The sequence below is a fragment of the Ascaphus truei genome, chromosome 11 (genome assembly GCF_040206685.1).
Source record: "Ascaphus truei isolate aAscTru1 chromosome 11, aAscTru1.hap1, whole genome shotgun sequence".
NCBI classification, from domain to species: Eukaryota; Metazoa; Chordata; class Amphibia; order Anura; family Ascaphidae; genus Ascaphus; species Ascaphus truei.
In genome coordinates, this window is record NC_134493.1 from 53,035,819 (window position 1) to 53,058,146 (window position 22,328).

General features: G+C 59.7%; 1 protein-coding gene across 1 annotated transcript; it reads right to left on the minus strand.

The window, feature by feature from the left end:
- Window positions 1–1,588: 1,588 nt before the first annotated feature.
- Window positions 1,589–20,709, minus strand: NAA60 (N-alpha-acetyltransferase 60, NatF catalytic subunit). Its single transcript, XM_075566328.1, has 8 exons — window positions 20,494–20,709; window positions 19,709–19,798; window positions 7,539–7,654; window positions 7,302–7,431; window positions 6,887–6,983; window positions 6,364–6,598; window positions 2,607–2,769; window positions 1,589–2,328 (listed from the first exon to the last, which is right to left on the minus strand). The coding sequence occupies exons 3-7, from the start codon at window positions 7,646–7,648 to the stop codon at window positions 2,613–2,615; spliced, it is 729 nt and encodes a 242-aa protein (XP_075422443.1). The 5' UTR covers window positions 7,649–7,654; window positions 19,709–19,798; window positions 20,494–20,709; the 3' UTR covers window positions 1,589–2,328; window positions 2,607–2,612.
- Between the last annotated feature and the right edge of the window lie 1,619 nt (window positions 20,710–22,328).

The following is a 22,328-nucleotide window of genomic DNA, read 5'->3' on the forward strand; positions in this document are numbered from 1 at the left end:
GTGCCGTTCTGGTAGAAGCAGAAGGATCAGGGAGGAATCTTGACCGTGTGGGGCACGGTCACAGTTAGTGACACACAAACGCAATAGGCGCCTGCTGCAGTCACACGCACACAGACATCGCAGGATTTTCTTACATAGTCGCTGGGTTTCGGCCCACACAAAAGAATGAGCAGCTCCAGGCTGCCAGACGGAGGCCTGGAAATGCAGGCCCACCATGTCCCAACCCGTGTGGGGCACTACACGGTCATGCGGGATCTTTTAATGGTGTAAAAGTGGATTAACAGGTCAGAGAAAATCAGCCGCGCAGGGAGTGGGCGTAAGGCCGAGCTCACGGTACATTCTTTGCGCACGTTCGGCACTCTGATAGTGTATGAGGTTTTCCAATGTAGAAACGACTCTTGGCGGCAAAGTACAGCGTTGACGATGCGGCATTTTGCCGCCACAACAGAAATTGACATTTCGGGCTGCAGTCGCGTCAAGTGAGCTGGTTCAGCCAATAAGGGCAAACCATCTCCGTGACGCATTCTCCATGCCCCCCATCAGCCGCGACCCAACTCCTGCAGCTAGCGCCCAGATTGCTGGGCTGCAGGAGTGCGCGGCGGAGGCGTGCGTGGACGAAGCAGGCACCGTGAGCTCAGCTTTAGGCCTTGTCCAGGGTGAAGCTGAGCGGGTGCACACGCTCGCCGCGATGAAACACATGGCTGTAATAGTATGTGGGTTTGGTAGCACTCCACAACAATGGATGTTAATAATAATATGGTGGAGGGGAACGGGGAGGGACCTCAGACCCCCCCCCCCCCCCCCCCCAGGGAAAATGACTAGTATGTATAGTGGTTCCCAGCACACAATAAAGAAAAATCCGACAGTGTCAATCTGAAATTGCAACGATATATTGGAAAATAACGCAGATACAGAGCCAACCATAATAAGGGCTAGAGAGTACATCTCATGGGTTAGAACAAATACGCAAACAATTGGACGGGAGAGGGGAATCAAAGTTAGTATCTATATTAGAAGAAATTCAAAGGTACATGACCATGACATCCAAATAATCAGAATAAGGTGATCAGAAAATCCTACGTAGTGAGGGACTAATGGAATAGCTTTTAGAAATACTATGATCTGATAGAGCAACACAATGCACACGAGCCACCTGCACAGAACACTGTGAAGCAAATCTGCAATAAGCTGGGGAAGAAAAAAATGAAACAATACGAATCCTTCGCTGCGCTGTTTGTCAGGAACTCTCATGCACTCTCCGCAGGGACCTCCACGGAGAATTACTGACAAACAGCGAAGGATTCGTATTGTTTAATTTTTTCTTTACCAGCTTATTGCAGATTTGCTTTATAGTGTTCTGTGCAGGTGCCTCATGTGCATTGTAGGCCCCGAAACGTTACCCCCCTATATTTTATCACCTTGACCTCAGCGTGTATTATATGTTGTTTCATACCGCCCCTCTTTTTTGTCCTTGTATTGTTTCATTCCCCTTGTTCCACCTCTCCCGCCCATTTTTTTGCGTATTTGTTTTAACCCATGAGATGTACTCTCCAGGACCTTATTCGGGTTGGCTCTGTATCTGCGTTATTTTCCAATATCGTTGCATTTTCAGATTGACACTTTGTCTGATTTTTCTTTATTGTGTGCTGGGAACCACTATACATATTAGACATTGCTGCAATGTGTGTGGCCAGCGTTAGCGAGTGCCTGCGCCTGCTCAGCGCTTAGCTGCTTGCCGAAGCAAGCACATTTGAATTTGCCGCTCGCTGGCGCGTCACGGGATCATTTCGCCCAATGAGGGCGAACCAGCTCCGTGATGTCATTTCCGCACCCCCCGCGTGCACGTACGTACCTAGCCACAAACCTCTCGGCCGAGCAGAGCGCGTGACGCCAGCACGCTCGCTCCCTGGCCGCAGCCTAATAGGGTCTGGAGGTACGGACAAGAGACACGGCGAGGGCTTCCAGTCCCAGTAAAAACGAGTGTTGCGCGGGGGGAAAGCACGGGACCCCGTTACAAGTTCTTCTAGGGGGGGGCGCTCATCCATGGAGGCAAAGCAGCTCCTGGGGGCAAGAAGAGTGTGCACTTTTGACCCAACTTTGCCACTGAGAGCGGCTTTGAAAGGTGACCCCGTATGAAACCCCTATAGCCTGATCCTACACATGGCTGCAGCCAGGGTTAAGAAGCATCTTTCCTGCACCATGGAGACACTATGAGGCCATCTTTCCAGCAGTCAGCGTCCTGGAAGAGGGTGGACAGGTGCGGATCTGGGGCGGAGGGCAGGTTGGGATACCCCCAGGGCACCTGCTGCCATTTTGAGGGTCACAGACCTGTGGAGAGAGAGAGACGTGACTGGTCACCTCTAGGCCAAAGCAAGAGTACTCTGGTGCAGCTAGGGACAGATAAAGAACAGTATCTCTAGTAAGGAGGTGGAGGAAGACACCTCTAGGACTGGATGGTGTGGGTTGATGCTATGCATGGGTTCTGTGGTACAAGGGCGGTCACCTCTAGGACTAGAGAGCTGAAAGGATGGGGGTCAGAGTAACACCGCCAGGGCTGAGGGTACCAGTGGCTCGCATGGGTTGGACACGCGGTGCGGGAGAGGTACCTGTGGTCACATGGTGCGGCTGTACTCTATCCCACTCTTAGCGGAGATCCCAGACCACGGCAGCAGGCTGCGCAGCAGAGAATGCGCCTGGCGGTAAATTCGTTGCGGGAGAGAGCACGGGCTGAGACCGGCCAGCGTAGAGCCGATGTGCTGCAGGTAATCCGTGCACAGGGGTTAAGGAGAAACCAGGGTATGGAGGGGGAGGGAGGAGGCAGAGGGGGGGAGACGGAGGAGGGGGGAGAGGAGGAGATGGGAGACAGACGGTCGGGCAGGAGTGGCTGACAGGGCGGAGGCCCGGACAAACGGGCAGGGGAAGGGCGCGGACCGAACAGGCAGGGGGAGAGACACGGACAAACAGGCAGGGGCAGGGCTCAGGTGAGGTGTAGGCGGGCGAGTGTGTGGCGCGAACGGGCAGGGGAGAGGCGCAGACGGGCGAGAGGCACGGACGGACAGGCAGGGGAGAGACGAATGGGCAGACAGGAGAGGGATACAGGTTATTCATTACACCGTGATAGTGCCAATCGGGTAAATGTAGACAAAGATAGCCCAATGCACACCCAATATGACAAATTATTGGAGTTCATTATTCAATGTTTTTTTCTTCTCATAAGTGTATGGGTCATTTAATTTAATCCTTTGGCCAAAACATTTCAAGCCTTCAACCACGTCACGGTGTGGCCCTATCCACGGGTCCTGCACACTCACTGCTATACTGTGTCCTTTGTATTTCTTCCAATGGAAAGAGAAGAAGAGGGAAAAACAAACAATAATGGCCAATGGGATGCCTGACATGGATGTGGGGTCTAAGGGGTTAACATTTAGGCGCTATAGTGCAGTTACAGCCCAGAAACGCCCCGATAGTCACAATAAATCTTACCAATAAAATGCTAGGAAAATGTATACGTACTTCCCACGCTCACTGCTGCCTCTCACCTGCGGGGAGACGTCTCCCAATACAAGTCCGAGTACACACATGAATGTAGGGGGGGGGGGGGGCGGCCAGAGACCTGTGTTTCAATTAGACCTACACAAGCTTAGCAAGCAGTGGCTCTGGGGCTTGACCCGTCTATTGAGAGACGTCTTCCCACAGGAGGAAGGTGGCGGTCACCTTTATTATCTCCACCTATGTCCTCAAGCCCCCCCAACCGGTCAGGATATCCCAGCTTCAGCACAGATGGCTCAGTCTTTGACTGTGTCTCTGATTGAGCCACCCGTGCTGAAGCTGGGACTGAGCAAGCCACCTGTGCTGAAGCTGGGTCCGATTGGGCCACCTGTGCCGAAACAGTGTTTCAATTAGACCCACACAAGCTTGGCAAGGGGTGGCTCTGGGGTTTGGGCTTGCCAAGACTACCGAGAGACGTCTTCCCGCAGGAGAAAGGTGGACATCACCGTCGCTGCAGCAGTAAGTGTGGGAAGAAAGAGAGATCATTATTTTTGGCACTTTTTCAGATTGATTTCACTATATTTATCAGTGGTTTACAACCCGTTTCAACGGCCTATTCTCATTCCTTGCTGCCCAGCTTGGCACCTTTTGCCCATTTGTACTAGAAAACGCAGTGTACGCCCCGAAAATGTCTCCAGGCCGTTTGTGAAACAATGCGTTACAAGCGACACGGCGGGAGCAGCCAGTCTTAGGGGGGAATAGAAATGAACAAACACACACAGCCCCTGTAAGCTCACAACCCTAACCCACAACCCCATGTGTATTTGTGTCAGAAGGAGTTCTACTGGGATGGTAACCTAAAGCAGAGGTGCGCAATCAGGGGGGGGGGGCACGCCATTTTGTAAGGGAGGCGCCGCGCTTACAGAGGCCCCACGCTCTCCCCCACAACATTAAAACTGATTGGCGGGGGGGGGGGGGCACAGAACTTCTGTAACCGCCTCTTACCTGCTCTCCGGCTCCACCCGACACGCGTCGTTGTGACAACGCAGCGCCAAATGTCATGTGACATCGTGTTCCAACACAGCGTCGCCATGGCAACGTGAGAGATGCCGGACTTGGGAGGGGGGCGCGAGCAAGTTGGAGAGCAGGCAGGGGGGCGAACCCCTGACCCAATGTACAGTATATAACAAAAGACAGAAAGCCCCAGTGCTACATCCAATGAGACAAATGATATAAATACTGATCTGTTTTTCTTTTCAGAAATAAGGGTCATGGAGCTCAATTCTTTGGCCAACGTATGTTAAGCCTATAACCACGTCACAGTGTGGCCCATCTGTGGGCCCCAACACCGCTGCACCTGCAAAAAGCCCCCGTAACCTCTCCACTGGAGCGAGAGCCGTCCTTAATAAACTGGTCATTTACAGGTGCTCAACAAGATCCGTCATTGGGACGGGCGAAAACAGGGACAAGAGGGGTCACAAACGTCCAAAAAATGTTCACCAATAGAAACACACACACACACACACACACACACACACACACACACACACACACACACACACACAAACACACAAACACACACACACGTTTTCTTTATTGAATACGGATGCCGAGTCCTGGAGGCCTGTCCCAGAGAGCAGCAGTCACAGAGGCTACAGGGGTCGCCCCTATCCTTCTGCTTGGGCCCCGAGAGCCGATCCCGCTGCTGATCTCATGAACTATTCCCCATACAAGCGTCTACAAAGATGACGGCGCCGCAGACTACGCGTCACAACCAAAGGGACTTCATATATTTGTCGTTGTGAAGACGTTCAGTGGATGATCTTGACCAACTCTTTCTTGGGGCACCATTACTTGGCTCTGCCCTCGAAATGTAACTGCCCTGCAGCTCGCACACAGCGCTCCTACACGCAAAGCTCGTAGGCACCGCGTACGCCATGCAGCCCATGCTATTGGCTATATCAGGAGCGCACAACCGCTTAGGTTTTCAGGATATCCCAGCACAGATGGCTCAATCGGCTTCAGCACAAGTGGTTCAATCGGTCCCAGCTTCAGCACAGGTGACTCGGCCTCCGATTGAGTCACCTGTACGGAAACAGGGATATCCTGAAAACCTGACCTGTTGGCACGGCTTAAGGACTGGAGTTGAGCCCCCCCCCCCCTCGTTACATCACTGTTTTGTTTTTCCTCTTCGCTCTATGCAGTGGAAGACATACAAGAGACACAGTATATACAGTGGTAGTGTAGCACCCTGCTGATGGCGTCGTCCTTAACGTGCTCCGCAGGCTCGGGCCCAAAACATTGAACAAAATGACTTATGAGAAGAGAAAAAACACATAGTAACGAACTCAACATTTCCCATATTGGATGCAGCGTTGGGACACAGGGCGGTCACTCTCCCAGTAACACAGGGCGGTCACTCTCCCAGTGACACAGGGCGGTCACTCTCCCAGTGACACAGGGCGGTCACTCTCCCAGTAACACAGGGCGGTCACTCTCCCAGTAACACAGGGCGGTCACTCTCCCAGTAACACAGGGCGGTCACTCTCCCAGTAACACAGGGCGGTCACTCTCCCAGTAACACAGGGCGGTCACTCTCCCAGTAACACAGGGCGGTCACTCTCCCAGTAACACAGGGCGGTCACTCTCCCAGTGACACAAACATACACCTGTATAATACCTGGGATCAGGTCAACTGTCACACAGACAACCCCACTGACGTTTCCAGGGCCACCAGCGCCCCGATTGGCACCACCACAGTTGAACGGATCACCGCGCGAGGCGCCGAAAATGTTACCGAGGGGAGGTGGGAGATTACAGAGGACGTTAGCGACAAGACAGCAGGGGGCGAGAGGGGCTGCCGGAGAAGGATATATGACAGTCCAGGGCGGGTGTCCCCCGTTGAGGTACAGCACGTAGGTGTACGCGTCCTGCAGCACCCCGCGGATGGAGTAGTAGTACGGCAGGTAGTGGTGCTGGCGGAAGTGGCGGTTCTCGTAGAAGCGGATGGCGCTGCTGTTGGTGCTCAGCACGTGGAGGTACAAGGCCTTGCAGTGATCCTGGGCCGTGCTGGAGATGTGACTCTTCAGGCTCTCCAGCAGCAGGGACCCTGAGCGAGAGGTCACAGGTCAGAAGGGGGCGAGAGGTCACAGGTCAGAAGGGGGCGAGAGGTCACAGGTCAGAAGGGGACGACCCCCCCCCCCCCCCCAAGCCACGACAACCCCTAAAAAGCTGTATTACTACACGCCATGCTACGGTCTTAAAAAGGAAAGAGCCGTCCCTGTTGATTGGGAGAAACACGGCGGTTTCGGTGGATTTGGAAAGGGACTAGCGAGATATACGGGCGATTTGGGGGCGATTGTGGGGCGGGGGTAGGACGTTTTCTAGGGGTACCCACCGATGCCCTGCTTCCTGAACTCCTTCATCACGCCGAGGCTTAGGATGTACGCCACCTGAGCGTCCCCCGGGAAACCGGACGCGAGGATGTCCCCATCCTAAACCAAAAAAAAAAACACCCAGACACCTCCATTTAACCCCGTCCCTGCCAGAGAGGCCCGTAACCCAATCATCGCAAACTCACAGGCATCTAACATCTAATCTAATCACTAGAGAGACACTCGCCATGGTCTCTGCACAGCAGTAAGAATGAGGCATTTACATCGATCCGTGCGTCTCTGCAAGTCCCTTACTAGAGTGTAAGTTCTTTGGGCAAATTGGTGCATTGCCCGCCCTCTTTGTTTTTCCATGCGGTTCTCTATGTAAACTCCTCTCTGTGCTGCCGCTACACTTACCCCCCACCTCGGGTGGCTCACCTCCTTGTGCACCTTGGTCCTGCCTTTGATTTCCGCCACTATCATGGCTACGATCTGCCCACGGTGGGTGGCTGCCAGCGAGAAGAACTTCTTGTTGGAGGTGATGTCTCTGTACCAGGAGTCCGGGTACCTGCAGCAGACACAAAATCATAGGCTAAGCTCAGACACAGCCTCTCCCCAGAGACAGGCGTGGGAGTGAGGACCAGCGACAAGCAAAACCCCATCCTGCACACTCACTCGATCGGGAACCAATCGGCACATAGCTCCTTCACGGTGTCTATGTCATCATGGCAGAGGAAGCGCAGCACAGTGTCAGCGAGGGCAGCGGGGGGCTCCTCCTCGCTCATTCACACCTGATAGGGAAAGAGGGGCAGTGAGTTGATACCAGTATTCAGGCCAAGAGAAGCGGTGTCTTATATGCAAACACAAGAAGATCTCATGCTCAGACACAGCGAGACAAGCGCAGCGCCCTGTACCCCGCACCCAGCGAGACAAGCGCAGCGCCCTGTATCCCGCACCCAGATACACAGCGAGACAAGCGCATCACCCTGTATCCCGCACCCAGACACACAGCGAGACAAGCACAACGCCCTGTATCCCGCACCCAGACACACAGCGAGACAAGCACAACGCCCTGTATCCCGCACCCAGACACACAGCGAGACAAGCACAACGCCCTGTATCCCGCACCCAGCGAGACAAGCGCATCGCCCTGTATCCCGCACCCAGACACACAGCGAGACAAGCGCAGCGCCCTGTATCCCGCACCCAGCGAGACAAGCGCATCACCCTGTATCCCGCACCCAGCGAGACAAGCGCAGCGCCCTGTACCCCGCACCCAGACACACAGCGAGACAAGCGCATCACCCTGTACCCCGCACCCAGACACACAGCGAGACAAGCGCATCACCCTGTACCCCGCACCCAGACACACAGCGAGACAAGCACAACGCCCTGTATCCCGCACCCAGACACACAGCGAGACAAGCGCATCACCCTGTACCCCGCACCCAGACACACAGCGAGACAAGCACAACGCCCTGTATCCCGCACCCAGACACACAGCGAGACAAGCACAACGCCCTGTATCCCGCACCCAGACACACAGCGAGACAAGCACAACGCCCTGTATCCCGCACCCAGCGAGACAAGCGCAGCGCCCTGTATCCCGCACCCAGCGAGACAAGCGCAGCGCCCTGTATCCCGCACCCAGCGAGACAAGCGCATCGCCCTGTATCCCACACCCAGACACACAGCGAGACAAGCGCAGCGCCCTGTATCCCGCACCCAGACACACAGCGAGACAAGCACAACGCCCTGTATCCCGCACCCAGACATAGCGAGACAAGCGCAGCGCCCTGTATCCCGCACCCAGCGAGACAAGCGCAGCGCCCTGTATCCCGCACCCAGACACACAGCGAGACAAGCGCAGCGCCCTGTATCCCGCACCCAGACACACAGCGAGACAAGCGCAGCGCCCTGTATCCCGCACCCAGCGAGACAAGCGCAGCGCCCTGTATCCCGCACCCAGCGAGACAAGCGCAGCGCCCTGTATCCCGCACCCAGACACACAGCGAGACAAGCGCATCACCCTGTATCCCGCACCCAGACATAGCGAGACAAGCGCAGCGCCCTGTATCCCGCACCCAGCGAGACAAGCGCATCACCCTGTATCCCGCACCCAGACATAGCGAGACAAGCGCATCACCCTGTATCCCGCACCCAGCGAGACAAGCGCATCACCCTGTATCCCGCACCCAGACATAGCGAGACAAGCGCAGCGCCCTGTATCCCGCACCCAGCGAGACAAGCGCAGCGCCCTGTATCCCGCACCCAGCGAGACAAGCGCATCACCCTGTATCCCGCACCCAGCGAGACAAGCGCATCACCCTGTATCCCGCACCCAGCGAGACAAGCGCATCACCCTGTATCCCGCACCCAGCGAGACAAGCGCATCACCCTGTATCCCGCACCCAGCGAGACAAGCGCAGCGCCCTGTATCCCGCACCCAGCGAGACAAGCGCATCACCCTGTATCCCGCACCCAGCGAGACAAGCGCAACGCCCTGTATCCCGCACCCAGCGAGACAAGCGCAGCGCCCTGTATCCCGCACCCAGCGAGACAAGCGCATCACCCTGTATCCCGCACCCAGCGAGACAAGCGCAGCGCCCTGTATCCCGCACCCAGACCCAGCGAGACAAGCGCAGCGCCCTGTATCCCGCACCCAGCGAGACAAGCGCAGCGCCCTGTATCCCGCACCCAGCGAGACAAGCGCAGCGCCCTGTATCCCGCACCCAGACCCAGCGAGACAAGCGCAGCGCCCTGTATCCCGCACCCAGACACACAGCGAGACAAGCGCAGCGCCCTGTATCCCGCACCCAGCGAGACAAGCGCAGCGCCCTGTATCCCGCGCCCAGACCCAGCGAGACAAGCGCAGCGCCCTGTATCCCGCACCCAGACACACAGCGAGACAAGCACAACGCCCTGTATCCCGCACCCAGACCCAGCGAGACAAGCGCAGCGCCCTGTATCCCGCACCCAGACACACAGCGAGACAAGCGCATCACCCTGTATCCCGCACCCAGACCCAGCGAGACAAGCGCAGCGCCCTGTATCCCGCACCCAGATTCACAGCGAGACAAGCGCAGCGCCCTGTATCCCGCACCCAGATACACAGCGAGACAAGCGCAGCGCCCTGTATCCCGCACCCAGCGAGACAAGCGCAGCGCCCTGTATCCCGCGCCCAGACCCAGCGAGACAAGCGCATCACCCTGTATCCCGCACCCAGCGAGACAAGCGCAGCGCCCTGTATCCCGCGCCCAGACACAGCGAGACATGCGCATCACCCTGTACCCCGCACCCAGCGAGACAAGCGCATCACCCTGTATCCCGCACCCAGCGAGACAAGCGCAGAGCCCTGTATCCCGCACCCAGCGAGACAAGCGCAGCGCCCTGTATCCCGCACCCAGATACACAGCGAGACAAGCGCAGCGCCCTGTATCCCGCACCCAGCGAGACAAGCGCAGCGCCCTGTATCCCGCGCCCAGACCCAGCGAGACAAGCGCAGCGCCCTGTATCCCGCACCCAGACATAGCGAGACAAGCACAACGCCCTGTATCCCGCACCCAGACACACAGCGAGACAAGCGCAGCGCCCTGTATCCCACGCCCAGACACACAGCGAGACAAGCGCAGCGCCCTGTATCCCGCACCCAGCGAGACAAGCGCAGCGCCCTTTATCCCGCACCCAGATACACAGCGAGACAAGCGCAGCGCCCTGTATCCCGCACCCAGCGAGACAAGCGCAGCGCCCTGTATCCCGCGCCCAGACCCAGCGAGACAAGCGCATCACCCTGTATCCCGCACCCAGACACACAGCGAGACAAGCACAACGCCCTGTATCCCGCACCCAGACACACAGCGAGACAAGCGCAGCGCCCTGTACCCCGCACCCAGACCCAGCGAGACAAGCGCAGCACCCTGTATCCCGCACCCAGACACACAGCGAGACAAGCACAACGCCCTGTATCCCGCACCCAGACACACAGCGAGACAAGCGCAGCGCCCTGTATCCCGCACCCAGACATAGCGAGACAAGCGCAGCGCCCTGTATCCCACACCCAGACATAGCGAGACAAGCGCAGCGCCCTGTATCCCGCGCCCAGACCCAGCGAGACAAGCGCAGCACCCTGTATCCCGCGCCCAGACCCAGCGAGACAAGCGCAGCGCCCTGTATCCCACACCCAGACATAGCGAGACAAGCGCAGCGCCCTGTATCCCGCGCCCAGACCCAGCGAGACAAGCGCAGCGCCCTGTATCCCGCGCCCAGACCCAGCGAGACAAGCGCAGCGCCCTGTATCCCGCACCCAGCGAGACAAGCGCATCGCCCTGTATCCCGCACCCAGCGAGACAAGCGCATCACCCTGTATCCCGCACCCAGACACAGCGTGACAAGCGCAGCGCCCTGTATCCCGCACCCAGCGAGACAAGCGCATCGCCCTGTATCCCGCACCCAGCGAGACAAGCGCATCACCCTGTATCCCGCACCCAGACACAGCGAGACAAGCGCAGCGCCCTGTATCCCGCGCCCAGCGAGACAAGCGCAGCGCCCTGTATCCCGCACCCAGCGAGACAAGCGCAGCGCCCTGTATCCCGCACCCAGCGAGACAAGCGCATCACCCTGTATCCCGCACCCAGACACAGCGGGACAAGCGCAGCGCCCTGTATCCCGCGCCCAGACCCAGCGAGACAAGCGCAGCGCCCTGTATCCAGCGCCCAGACCCAGCGAAACAAGCGCAGCGCCCTGTATCCCGCACCCAGACACAGCGAGACAAGCGCAGCACCCTGTATCCCGCACCCAGACACAGCGAGACAAGCGCAGCGCCCTGTATCCCGCACCCAGACACAGCGAGACAAGCGCAGCGCCCTGTATCCCGCGCCCAGCGAGACAAGCGCAGCGCCCTGTATCCCGCGCCCAGACCCAGCGAGACAAGCGCAGCACCCTGTATCCCGCACCCAGACCCAGCGAGACAAGCGCAGCGCCCTGTATCCCGCACCCAGACCCAGCGAGACAAGCGCAGCGCCCTGTATCCCGCGCCCAGACCCAGCGAGACAAGCGCAGCGCCCTGTATCCCGCACCCAGACACAGCGAGACAAGCGCAGCACACTGTATCCCGCACCCAGACACAGCGAGACAAGCGCAGCACCCTGTATCCCGCACCCAGACACAGCGAGACAAGCGCAGCACCCTGTATCCCGCACCCAGACACAGCGAGACAAGCGCAGCGCCCTGTATCCCGCAGCCAGACCCAGCGAAACAAGCGCAGCGCCCTGCATCCCGCACCCAGACACAGCGAGACAAGCGCAGCACCCTGTATCCCGCACCCAGACACAGCGAGACAAGCGCAGCGCCCTGTATCCCGCGCCCAGACCCAGCGAGACAAGCGCAGCACCCTGTATCCCGCACCCAGACACAGCATGACAAGCGCAGCACCCTGTATCCCGCACCCAGACCCAGTGAGACAAGCGCAGCGCCCTGTATCCCGCGCCCAGACCCAGCGAGACAAGCGCAGCGCCCTGTATCCTGCACCCAGACCCAGCGAGACAAGCGCAGCGCCCTGTATCCCGCGCCCAGACACACAGCGAGACAAGCGCAGCGCCCTGTATCCTGCGCCCAGACCCAGTGAGACAAGCGCAGCGCCCTGTATCCCGCACCCAGACCCAGCGAGACAAGCGCAGCGCCCTGTATCCCGCGCCAAGACCCAGCGAGACAAGCGCAGCGCCCTGTATCCCACGCCCAGACACAGCGAGACAAGTGCAGCGCCCTGTACCCCACACCCAGCGAGACAAGCGCAGCGCCCTGTATCCTGCGCCCAGACCCAGTGAGACAAGCGCAGCGCCCTGTATCCCACGCCCAGACACAGCGAGACAAGCGCAGCGCCGTGTACCCCACACCCAGCGAGACAAGCGCAGCGCCCTGTATCCCGCACCCAGACACAGCGAGACAAGCGCAGCGCCCTGTATCCCGCACCCAGACACAGCGAGACAAGCGCAGCACCCTGTATCCCGCACCCAGACACAGCGAGACAAGCGCAGCGCCCTGTATCCCGCGCCCAGACCCAGCGAGACAAGCGCAGCGCCCTGTATCCCGCGCCAAGACCCAGTGAGACAAGCGCAGCGCCCTGTATCCCACGCCCAGACACAGCGAGACAAGCGCAGCGCCCTGTACCCCACACCCAGCGAGACAAGCGCAGCGCCCTGTATCCTGTGCCCAGACCCAGTGAGACAAGCGCAGCGCCCTGTATCCCACGCCCAGACACAGCGAGACAAGCGCAGCGCCCTGTACCCCACACCCAGCGAGACAAGCGCAGCGGCATGTATCCCGCACCCAGCGAGACAAGCGCAGCGCCCTGTATCCCGCGCCCAGACCCAGCGAGACAAGCGCATCACCCTGTATCCCGCACCCAGACACACAGCGAGACAAGCACAACGCCCTGTATCCCGCACCCAGACACACAGCGAGACAAGCACAACGCCCTGTATCCCGCACCCAGACACACAGCGAGACAAGCACAACGCCCTGTATCCCGCACCCAGACACACAGCGAGACAAGCACAACGCCCTGTATCCCGCACCCAGACACACAGCGAGACAAGCACAACGCCCTGTATCCCGCACCCAGACACACAGCGAGACAAGCACAATGCCCTGTATCCCGCACCCAGACATAGCGAGACAAGCGCAGCGCCCTGTATCCCACGCCCAGACACACAGCGAGACAAGCGCAGCGCCCTGTATCCCGCACCCAGCGAGACAAGCGCATCGCCCTGTATCCCGCACCCAGCGAGACAAGCGCATCACCCTGTATCCCGCACCCAGACACAGCGTGACAAGCGCAGCGCCCTGTATCCCGCACCCAGCGAGACAAGCGCATCGCCCTGTATCCCGCACCCAGCGAGACATGCGCGTCACCCTGTATCCCGCACCCAGACACAGCGAGACAAGCGCAGCGCCCTGTATCCCGCACCCAGCGAGACAAGCGCAGCGCCCTGTATCCCGCACCCAGCGAGACAAGCGCATCACCCTGTATCCCGCACCCAGACACAGCGTGACAAGCGCAGCGCCCTGTATCCCGCGCCCAGACCCAGCGAGACAAGCGCAGCGCCCTGTATCCAGCGCCCAGACCCAGCGAAACAAGCGCAGCGCCCTGTATCCCGCACCCAGACCCAGCGAGACAAGCGCAGCACCCTGTATCCCGCACCCAGACACAGCGAGACAAGCGCAGCACCCTGTATCCCGCACCCAGACACAGCGAGACAAGCGCAGCGCCCTGTATCCCACACCCAGACCCAGCGAGACAAGCGCAGCGCCCTGTATCCCGCACCCAGACCCAGCGAGACAAGCGCAGCGCCCTGTATCCCGCACCCAGACCCAGCGAGACAAGCGCAGCGCCCTGTATCCCGCACCCAGACCCAGCGAGACAAGCGCAGCGCCCTGTATCCCACACCCAGACCCAGCGAGACAAGCGCAGCGCCCTGTATCCCGCGCCCAGACACACAGCGAGACAAGCGCAGCGCCCTGTATCCCGCGCCCAGACCCAGCGAGACAAGCGCAGCGCCCTGTATCCCGCGCCCAGACCCAGCGAGACAAGCGCAGCGCCCTGTATCCCGCGCCCAGACCCAGCGAGACAAGCGCAGCGCCCTGTATCCCGCGCCCAGCGAGACAAGCGCAGCGCCCTGTATCCCGCGCCCAGACCCAGCGAGACAAGCGCAGCACCCTGTATCCCGCACCCAGACCCAGCGAGACAAGCGCAGCGCCCTGTATCCCGCACCCAGACCCAGCGAGACAAGCGCAGCGCCCTGTATCCCGCGCCCAGACCCAGCGAGACAAGCGCAGCGCCCTGTATCCCGCACCCAGACACAGCGAGACAAGCGCAGCACACTGTATCCCGCACCCAGACCCAGCGAGACAAGCGCAGCGCCCTGTATCCCGCGCCCAGACACAGCGAGACAAGCGCAGCGCCCTGTATCCCGCAGCCAGACCCAGCGAAACAAGCGCAGCGCCCTCAGACACAGCGAGACAAGCGCAGCACCCTGTATCCCGCACCCAGACACAGCGAGACAAGCGCAGCACCCTGTATCCCGCGCCCAGACCCAGCGAGACAAGCGCAGCACCCTGTATCCCGCACCCAGACACAGCGTGACAAGCGCAGCACCCTGTATCCCGCACCCAGACCCAGTGAGACAAGCGCAGCGCCCTGTATCCCGCGCCCAGACCCAGCGAGACAAGCGCAGCGCCCTGTATCCTGCACCCAGACCCAGCGAGACAAGCGCAGCGCCCTGTATCCCGCGCCCAGACACACAGCGAGACAAGCGCAGCGCCCTGTATCCCGCACCCAGACCCAGCGAGACAAGCGCAGCGCCCTGTATCCCGCGCCAAGACCCAGCGAGACAAGCGCAGCGCCCTGTATCCCACGCCCAGACACAGCGAGACAAGCGCAGCGCCCTGTACCCCACACCCAGCGAGACAAGCGCAGCGCCCTGTATCCTGCGCCCAGACCCAGTGAGACAAGCGCAGCGCCCTGTATCCCACGCCCAGACACAGCGAGACAAGCGCAGCGCCGTGTACCCCACACCCAGCGAGACAAGCGCAGCGCCCTGTATCCCGCACCCAGACACAGCGAGACAAGCGCAGCGCCCTGTATCCCGCACCCAGACACAGCGAGACAAGCGCAGCACCCTGTATCCCGCACCCAGACACAGCGAGACAAGCGCAGCGCCCTGTATCCCGCGCCCAGACCCAGCGAGACAAGCGCAGCGCCCTGTATCCCGCGCCAAGACCCAGTGAGACAAGCGCAGCGCCCTGTATCCCACGCCCAGACACAGCGAGACAAGCGCAGCGCCCTGTACCCCACACCCAGCGAGACAAGCGCAGCGCCCTGTATCCCGCGCCCAGACCCACAGCGAGACAAACGCAGCGCCCTGTATCCCACACCCAGACCCAGCGAGACAAGCGCAGCGCCCTGTATCCTGCGCCCAGACACCCAGCGAGACAAGCGCAGCGCCCTGTATCCCGCGCCCAGATACACAGCGTGACAAGCGCAGCACCCTGTATCCCGCACCCAGACCCAGTGAGACAAGCGCAGCGCCCTGTATCCCGCGCCCAGACCCAGCGAGACAAGCGCAGCGCCCTGTATCCTGCACCCAGACCCAGCGAGACAAGCGCAGCGCCCTGTATCCCGCGCCCAGACACACAGCGAGACAAGCGCAGCGCCCTGTACCCCACACCCAGCGAGACAAGCGCAGCGCCCTGTATCCCGCGCCCAGACCCACAGCGAGACAAACGCAGCGCCCTGTATCCCACACCCAGACCCAGCGAGACAAGCGCAGCGCCCTGTATCCCGCGCCCAGACCCAGCGAGACAAGCGCAGCGCCGTGTATCCCGCACCCAGCGAGACAAGCGCAGCGCCCTGTATCCCGCGCCCAGACCCAGCGAGACAAGCGCAGCGCCCTGTATCCCGCACCCAGACACACAGCGAGACAAGCGCAGCGCCCTGTATCCCGCGCCCAGACACAGCGTGACAAGCGCAGCGCCCTGTATCCCGCACCCAGACACACAGCGAGACAAGCGCAGCGCCCTGTATCCCGCACCCAGACACACAGCGAGACAAGCACAACGCCCTGTATCCCGCACCCAGACACACAGCGAGACAAGCGCATCACCCTGTATCCCGCACCCAGACACACAGCGAGACAAGCACAACGCCCTGTATCCCGCACCCAGACACACAGCGAGACAAGCACAACGCCCTGTATCCCGCACCCAGACACACAGCGAGACAAGCGCAGCGCCCTGTATCCCGCACCCAGACACACAGCGAGACAAGCACAACGCCCTGTATCCCGCGCCCAGACCCAGCGAGACAAGCGCATCGCCCTGTATCCCGCACCCAGCGAGACAAGCGCATCACCCTGTATCCCGCACCCAGACACAGCGTGACAAGCGCATCGCCCTGTATCCCGCGCCCAGACCCAGCGAGACAAGCGCATCGCCCTGTATCCCGCACCCAGCGAGACAAGCACAACGCCCTGTATCCCGCGCCCAGACCCAGCGAGACAAGCGCATCGCCCTGTATCCCGCACCCAGCGAGACAAGCGCAGCGCCCTGTATCCCGCACCCAGACACAGCGTGACAAGCGCAGCGCCCTGTATCCCGCACCCAGCGAGACAAGCGCATCGCCCTGTATCCCGCACCCAGCGAGACAAGCGCATCACCCTGTATCCCGCACCCAGACACAGCGAGACAAGCGCAGCGCCCTGTATCCCGCACCCAGCGAGACAAGCGCAGCGCCCTGTATCCCGCACCCAGCGAGACAAGCGCAGCGCCCTGTATCCCGCACCCAGCGAGACAAGCGCATCACCCTGTATCCCGCACCCAGACACAGCGTGACAAGCGCAGCGCCCTGTATCCCGCACCCAGACACAGCGAGACAAGCGCAGCGCCCTGTATCCCACACCCAGACCCAGCGAGACAAGCGCAGCGCCCTGTATCCCGCACCCAGACCCAGCGAGACAAGCGCAGCGCCCTGTATCCCGCACCCAGACCCAGCGAGACAAGCGCAGCACCCTGTATCCCACACCCAGACCCAGCGAGACAAGCGCAGCGCCCTGTATCCCACACCCAGACCCAGCGAGACAAGCGCAGCGCCCTGTATCCCGCGCCCAGACACACAGCGAGACAAGCGCAGCGCCCTGTATCCCGCGCCCAGACCCAGCGAGACAAGCGCAGCGCCCTGTATCCCGCGCCCAGACCCAGCGAGACAAGCGCAGCGCCCTGTATCCCGCGCCCAGACCCAGCGAGACAAGCGCAGCGCCCTGTATCCCGCGCCCAGCGAGACAAGCGCAGCGCCCTGTATCCCGCACCCAGACCCAGCGAGACAAGCGCAGCGCCCTGTATCCCGCGCCCAGACCCAGCGAGACAAGCGCAGCGCCCTGTATCCCGCACCCAGACACAGCGAGACAAGCGCAGCACACTGTATCCCGCACCCAGACACAGCGAGACAAGCGCAGCACCCTGTATCCCGCACCCAGACACAGCGAGACAAGCGCAGCACCCTGTATCCCGCACCCAGACACAGCGAGACAAGCGCAGCGCCCTGTATCCCGCAGCCAGACCCAGCGAAACAAGCGCAGCGCCCTGCATCCCGCACCCAGACACAGCGAGACAAGCGCAGCACCCTGTATCCCGCACCCAGACACAGCGAGACAAGCGCAGCGCCCTGTATCCCGCGCCCAGACCCAGCGAGACAAGCGCAGCACCCTGTATCCCGCACCCAGACACAGCGTGACAAGCGCAGCACCCTGTATCCCGCACCCAGACCCAGTGAGACAAGCGCAGCGCCCTGTATCCCGCGCCCAGACCCAGCGAGACAAGCGCAGCGCCCTGTATCCTGCACCCAGACCCAGCGAGACAAGCGCAGCGCCCTGTATCCCGCGCCCAGACACACAGCGAGACAAGCGCAGCGCCCTGTATCCTGCGCCCAGACCCAGTGAGACAAGCGCAGCGCCCTGTATCCCGCACCCAGACCCAGCGAGACAAGCGCAGCGCCCTGTATCCCGCGCCAAGACCCAGTGAGACAAGCGCAGCGCCCTGTATCCCACGCCCAGACACAGCGAGACAAGCGCAGCGCCCTGTACCCCACACCCAGCGAGACAAGCGCAGCGCCCTGTATCCTGCGCCCAGACCCAGTGAGACAAGCGCAGCGCCCTGTATCCCACGCCCAGACACAGCGAGACAAGCGCAGCGCCCTGTACCCCACACCCAGCGAGACAAGCGCAGCGCCCTGTATCCCGCGCCCAGACCCACAGCGAGACAAACGCAGCGCCCTGTATCCCACACCCAGACCCAGCGAGACAAGCGCAGCGCCCTGTATCCCACGCCCAGACACAGCGAGACAAGCGCAGCGCCCTGTACCCCACACCCAGCGAGACAAGCGCAGCGCCCTGTATCCTGCGCCCAGACCCAGTGAGACAAGCGCAGCGCCCTGTATCCCACGCCCAGACACAGCGAGACAAGCGCAGCGCCCTGTACCCCACACCCAGCGAGACAAGCGCAGCGCCCTGTATCCCGCGCCCAGACCCACAGCGAGACAAACGCAGCGCCCTGTATCCCACACCCAGACCCAGCGAGACAAGCGCAGCGCCCTGTATCCTGCGCCCAGACACACAGCGAGACAAGCGCAGCGCCCTGTATCCCGCGCCCAGACACACAGCGAGACAAGCGCAGCGCCCTGTATCCCGCGCCCAGACACAGCGAGACAAGCGCAGCGCCCTGTATCCCGCGCCCAGACACACAGCGAGACAAGCGCAGCGCCCTGTATCCCGCGCCCAGACACACAGCGAGACAAGCGCAGCGCCCTGTATCCCGCGCCCAGACACACAGCGAGACAAGCGCAGCGCCCTGTATCCCGCGCCCAGACACACAGCGAGACAAGCGCAGCGCCCTGTATCCCACACCCAGACCCAGCGAGACAAGCGCAGCGCCCTGTATCCCGCGCCCAGACCCAGCGAGACAAGCGCAGCGCCGTGTATCCCGCACCCAGCGAGACAAGCGCAGCGCCCTGTATCCCGCGCCCAGACCCAGCGAGACAAGCGCAGCGCCCTGTATCCCGCACCCAGCGAGACAAGCGCAGCGCCCTGTATCCCGCGCCCAGACCCAGCGAGACAAGCGCAGCGCCCTGTAGTCCGCGCTCGTCAAGACAAGCACAGCACCCTATATCCCACTCCCAGACTCAATGAGATAAGTGCAGCACCCTGTATCCATCACCAAAACACAGTGAGAGAAGCACAGTAATCTGCACACGGACATTATGATACACAGGCAAGGTGTTTTGGTCAGGATGGCCTCACCTTGTAACCGGAGCAGGTTGGTCTTGGCCGGCTTATTTCAGATAGAAGCTGAGCCTTGAGCTCCCTCACTGGTTACAGAGACTCCATGAGCTGGAGACAGAAAGAAAAATGCACCAAAACAGGCAGCTTTTATATCTGAGAAAACATGACAGGAGGCCCCATTACCGCAGAGGTTACCGGTCCCAGCGACCCCGATACCCCAGAGGTTACCGGTCCCAGCGACCCCAGAGATTACCGGTCCCAGCGACCCCTGAATTACCGGTCCCAGCGACCCCTGAAGTTACCGGTCCCAGCGACCCCGAAAGTTACCGGTCCCAGCGACCCCGGAGGTTACCGGTCCCAGCGACCCCGGAAGTTACCGGTCCCAGCGACCCCGGAAGTTACCGGTTCCAGCGACCCCGGAAGTTACCGGTTCCAGCGACCCCGGAAGTTACCGGTCCCAGCGACCCCGGATGTTACCGGTCCCAGCGACCCCGGAAGTTACCGGTCCCAGCGACCCCGGAAGTTACCGGTCCCAGCGACCCCGGAAATTACCGGTTCCAGCGACCCCGGAAGTTACCGGTCCCAGCGACCCCGGATGTTACCGGTTCCAGCGACCCCGGAAGTTACCGGTCCCAGCGACCCCGGAAGTTACCGGTCCCAGCGACCCCTGAAGTTACCGGTTCCAGCGACCCCGGAAGTTACCGGTTCCAGCGACCCCGGAAGTTACCGGTCCCAGCGACCCCGTTACCAGCGGAGGTTACCAGTCCCAGTGACCTAGTTATATTGGTAGGCTCGGAAGTTACCGCTTATCCCTCCGCTAAGTACTCAGTATGGAGTCCCCAGTTCTCCCTCTGTCCCTCGGTTCTCCCGGCGTCGCCGTGTCCCCGGTACTTCCGGTGTCGCCACTGCTCAACACCCCGTTGTTTTGCTGTCACCGCTTCACTACGGAAACTCGCTAGGGTCAAACATCCTCATCACACGCCACGGCCGCGAGCTTCCATTTCCCGGAGCGCGGGCACGCACGCATCTCCATGGTGACGGTGGTTCCACCCGTCAGGGGGCGCTCGGATGCAGTAGGATGCGACCAGCACTTAAGAACGTGGAGCCTCGAATCTACTACGCATGCGCACGAAATCCACCCCCCGCTGCGCATGCGTGAGAATCTCAGCATGTCATTCAATTGCAGTGTGATATCATCTAATAACAGACTGCTGAGTGACTGCTAATGAACAGACGGCTCTCTGAGTGACTGCTAATGAACAGACGGCTCTCTGAGTGACTGCTAATGAACAGACGGCTCTCTGAGTGACTGCTAATGAATCAGACTGCTCTCTGAGTGACTGCTAATGAACAGACGGCTCTCTGAGTGACTGCTAATGAACAGACGGCTCTCTGAGTGACTGCTAATGAACAAACGGCTCTCTGAGTGACTGCTAATTAATCAGACTGCTCTCTGAGTGACTGCTAATGAATCAGACTGCTCTCTAAGTGATACACGGCTAGGGAATCAGACTGCTCTCTGTGACACTTTTTAAGCATATTTTGAAGTGACAAATTAGCCAGATAACTGTCTGAGCCCTGCAGACCAACAGTGGTGAAGGCCTTCAATTTATTTTGTTTACATTGTGTATATAGAAATAAATATATATATATATAGTCACACACACACCTATATATAGAGACAGAGAGAACTCTCGAAAGCTTGTCCTATAACAGATTGTTAGTCCAAATAAAAAAGGTATCACCTAATACTGAAGTATATATATCTGTACTGTGTTAGCCGAGCTTAATAATTAAAAACAAATGCTTGATACCGTTCTGTGGCTAATAAAATGCTTTTATTTGTGTGAGCTATGTGTATCTCGAAAGCTCACACAAATAAAAGCATTTCGTTAGCCACAGAACGGTATCGAGTATTTGTTTTTGATTATATATATATATATATACACATTGTGTTCATATAAAGAAATATATTTGCATTTTGTACGTAGCTATATATCTCTGTAATAGGCTGAGTGGCCCGTCACTAACCCAAAGACAGCCAATAAGACTGCACATCTCTCCCCCTTTGTGTTACACCACGTAGCCTCTCACCCACCAAGCAAACATTGAGAGAGGGTTTTTTAATGGCAGTGGGAGTGACAGGTGTTAATGTCCTAATTAATGTAATTTATATTTCTCTATGGATGTCTTCACATCCCTCTGTGATAGGCTAAATGGCATGTCACTCAACCAGGGACAGCTAGTGAGGTTGCACAACCCCCTGCCCGATGTGTGCACTACTCTCCCTTCCCTCCCCTCCTTGCTGTCTCCATCATGCCCTGCTCCTCTTTTCACCTCCTACCTTACTGTGTCTGCTCCTCTCTGTGCACACTACACTCCCTCCTCTCACACTCTTATCACCGGTCTCCTCCTTTCCTTGCGGTCTCCACTGCCATATAATGGGATCATATTACGAATAAATAAAACACATTATTTCCCTCATCATTGCCCAAGTTGTTATATTTTTTTACATTTTATTGAAAAATATTCCGAGCTCCTAACCGTGAACCAGCGTCCTCGTCCAAGGCGCAGTAATCCGTGTCGCTGGTTTGAAACAAGGGGTCCCCCAAACCTGAGCCGTGACGCGCTCTCGCTA

Coding starts and splice junctions, on each gene's coding strand:
- NAA60 (XM_075566328.1), bottom strand. CDS start 7,648: ATGAGCGAGGAGGAGCCCCCCGCTGCCCTCGCTGACACTGTGCTGCGC. Junction 6,984..7,301: donor GGACCAAGGTGCACAAGGAG/GTGAGCCACCCG, acceptor TTTTTGGTTTAG/GATGGGGACATCCTCGCGTC. Junction 6,599..6,886: donor GTTCAGGAAGCAGGGCATCG/GTGGGTACCCCT, acceptor CCTCTCGCTCAG/GGTCCCTGCTGCTGGAGAGC.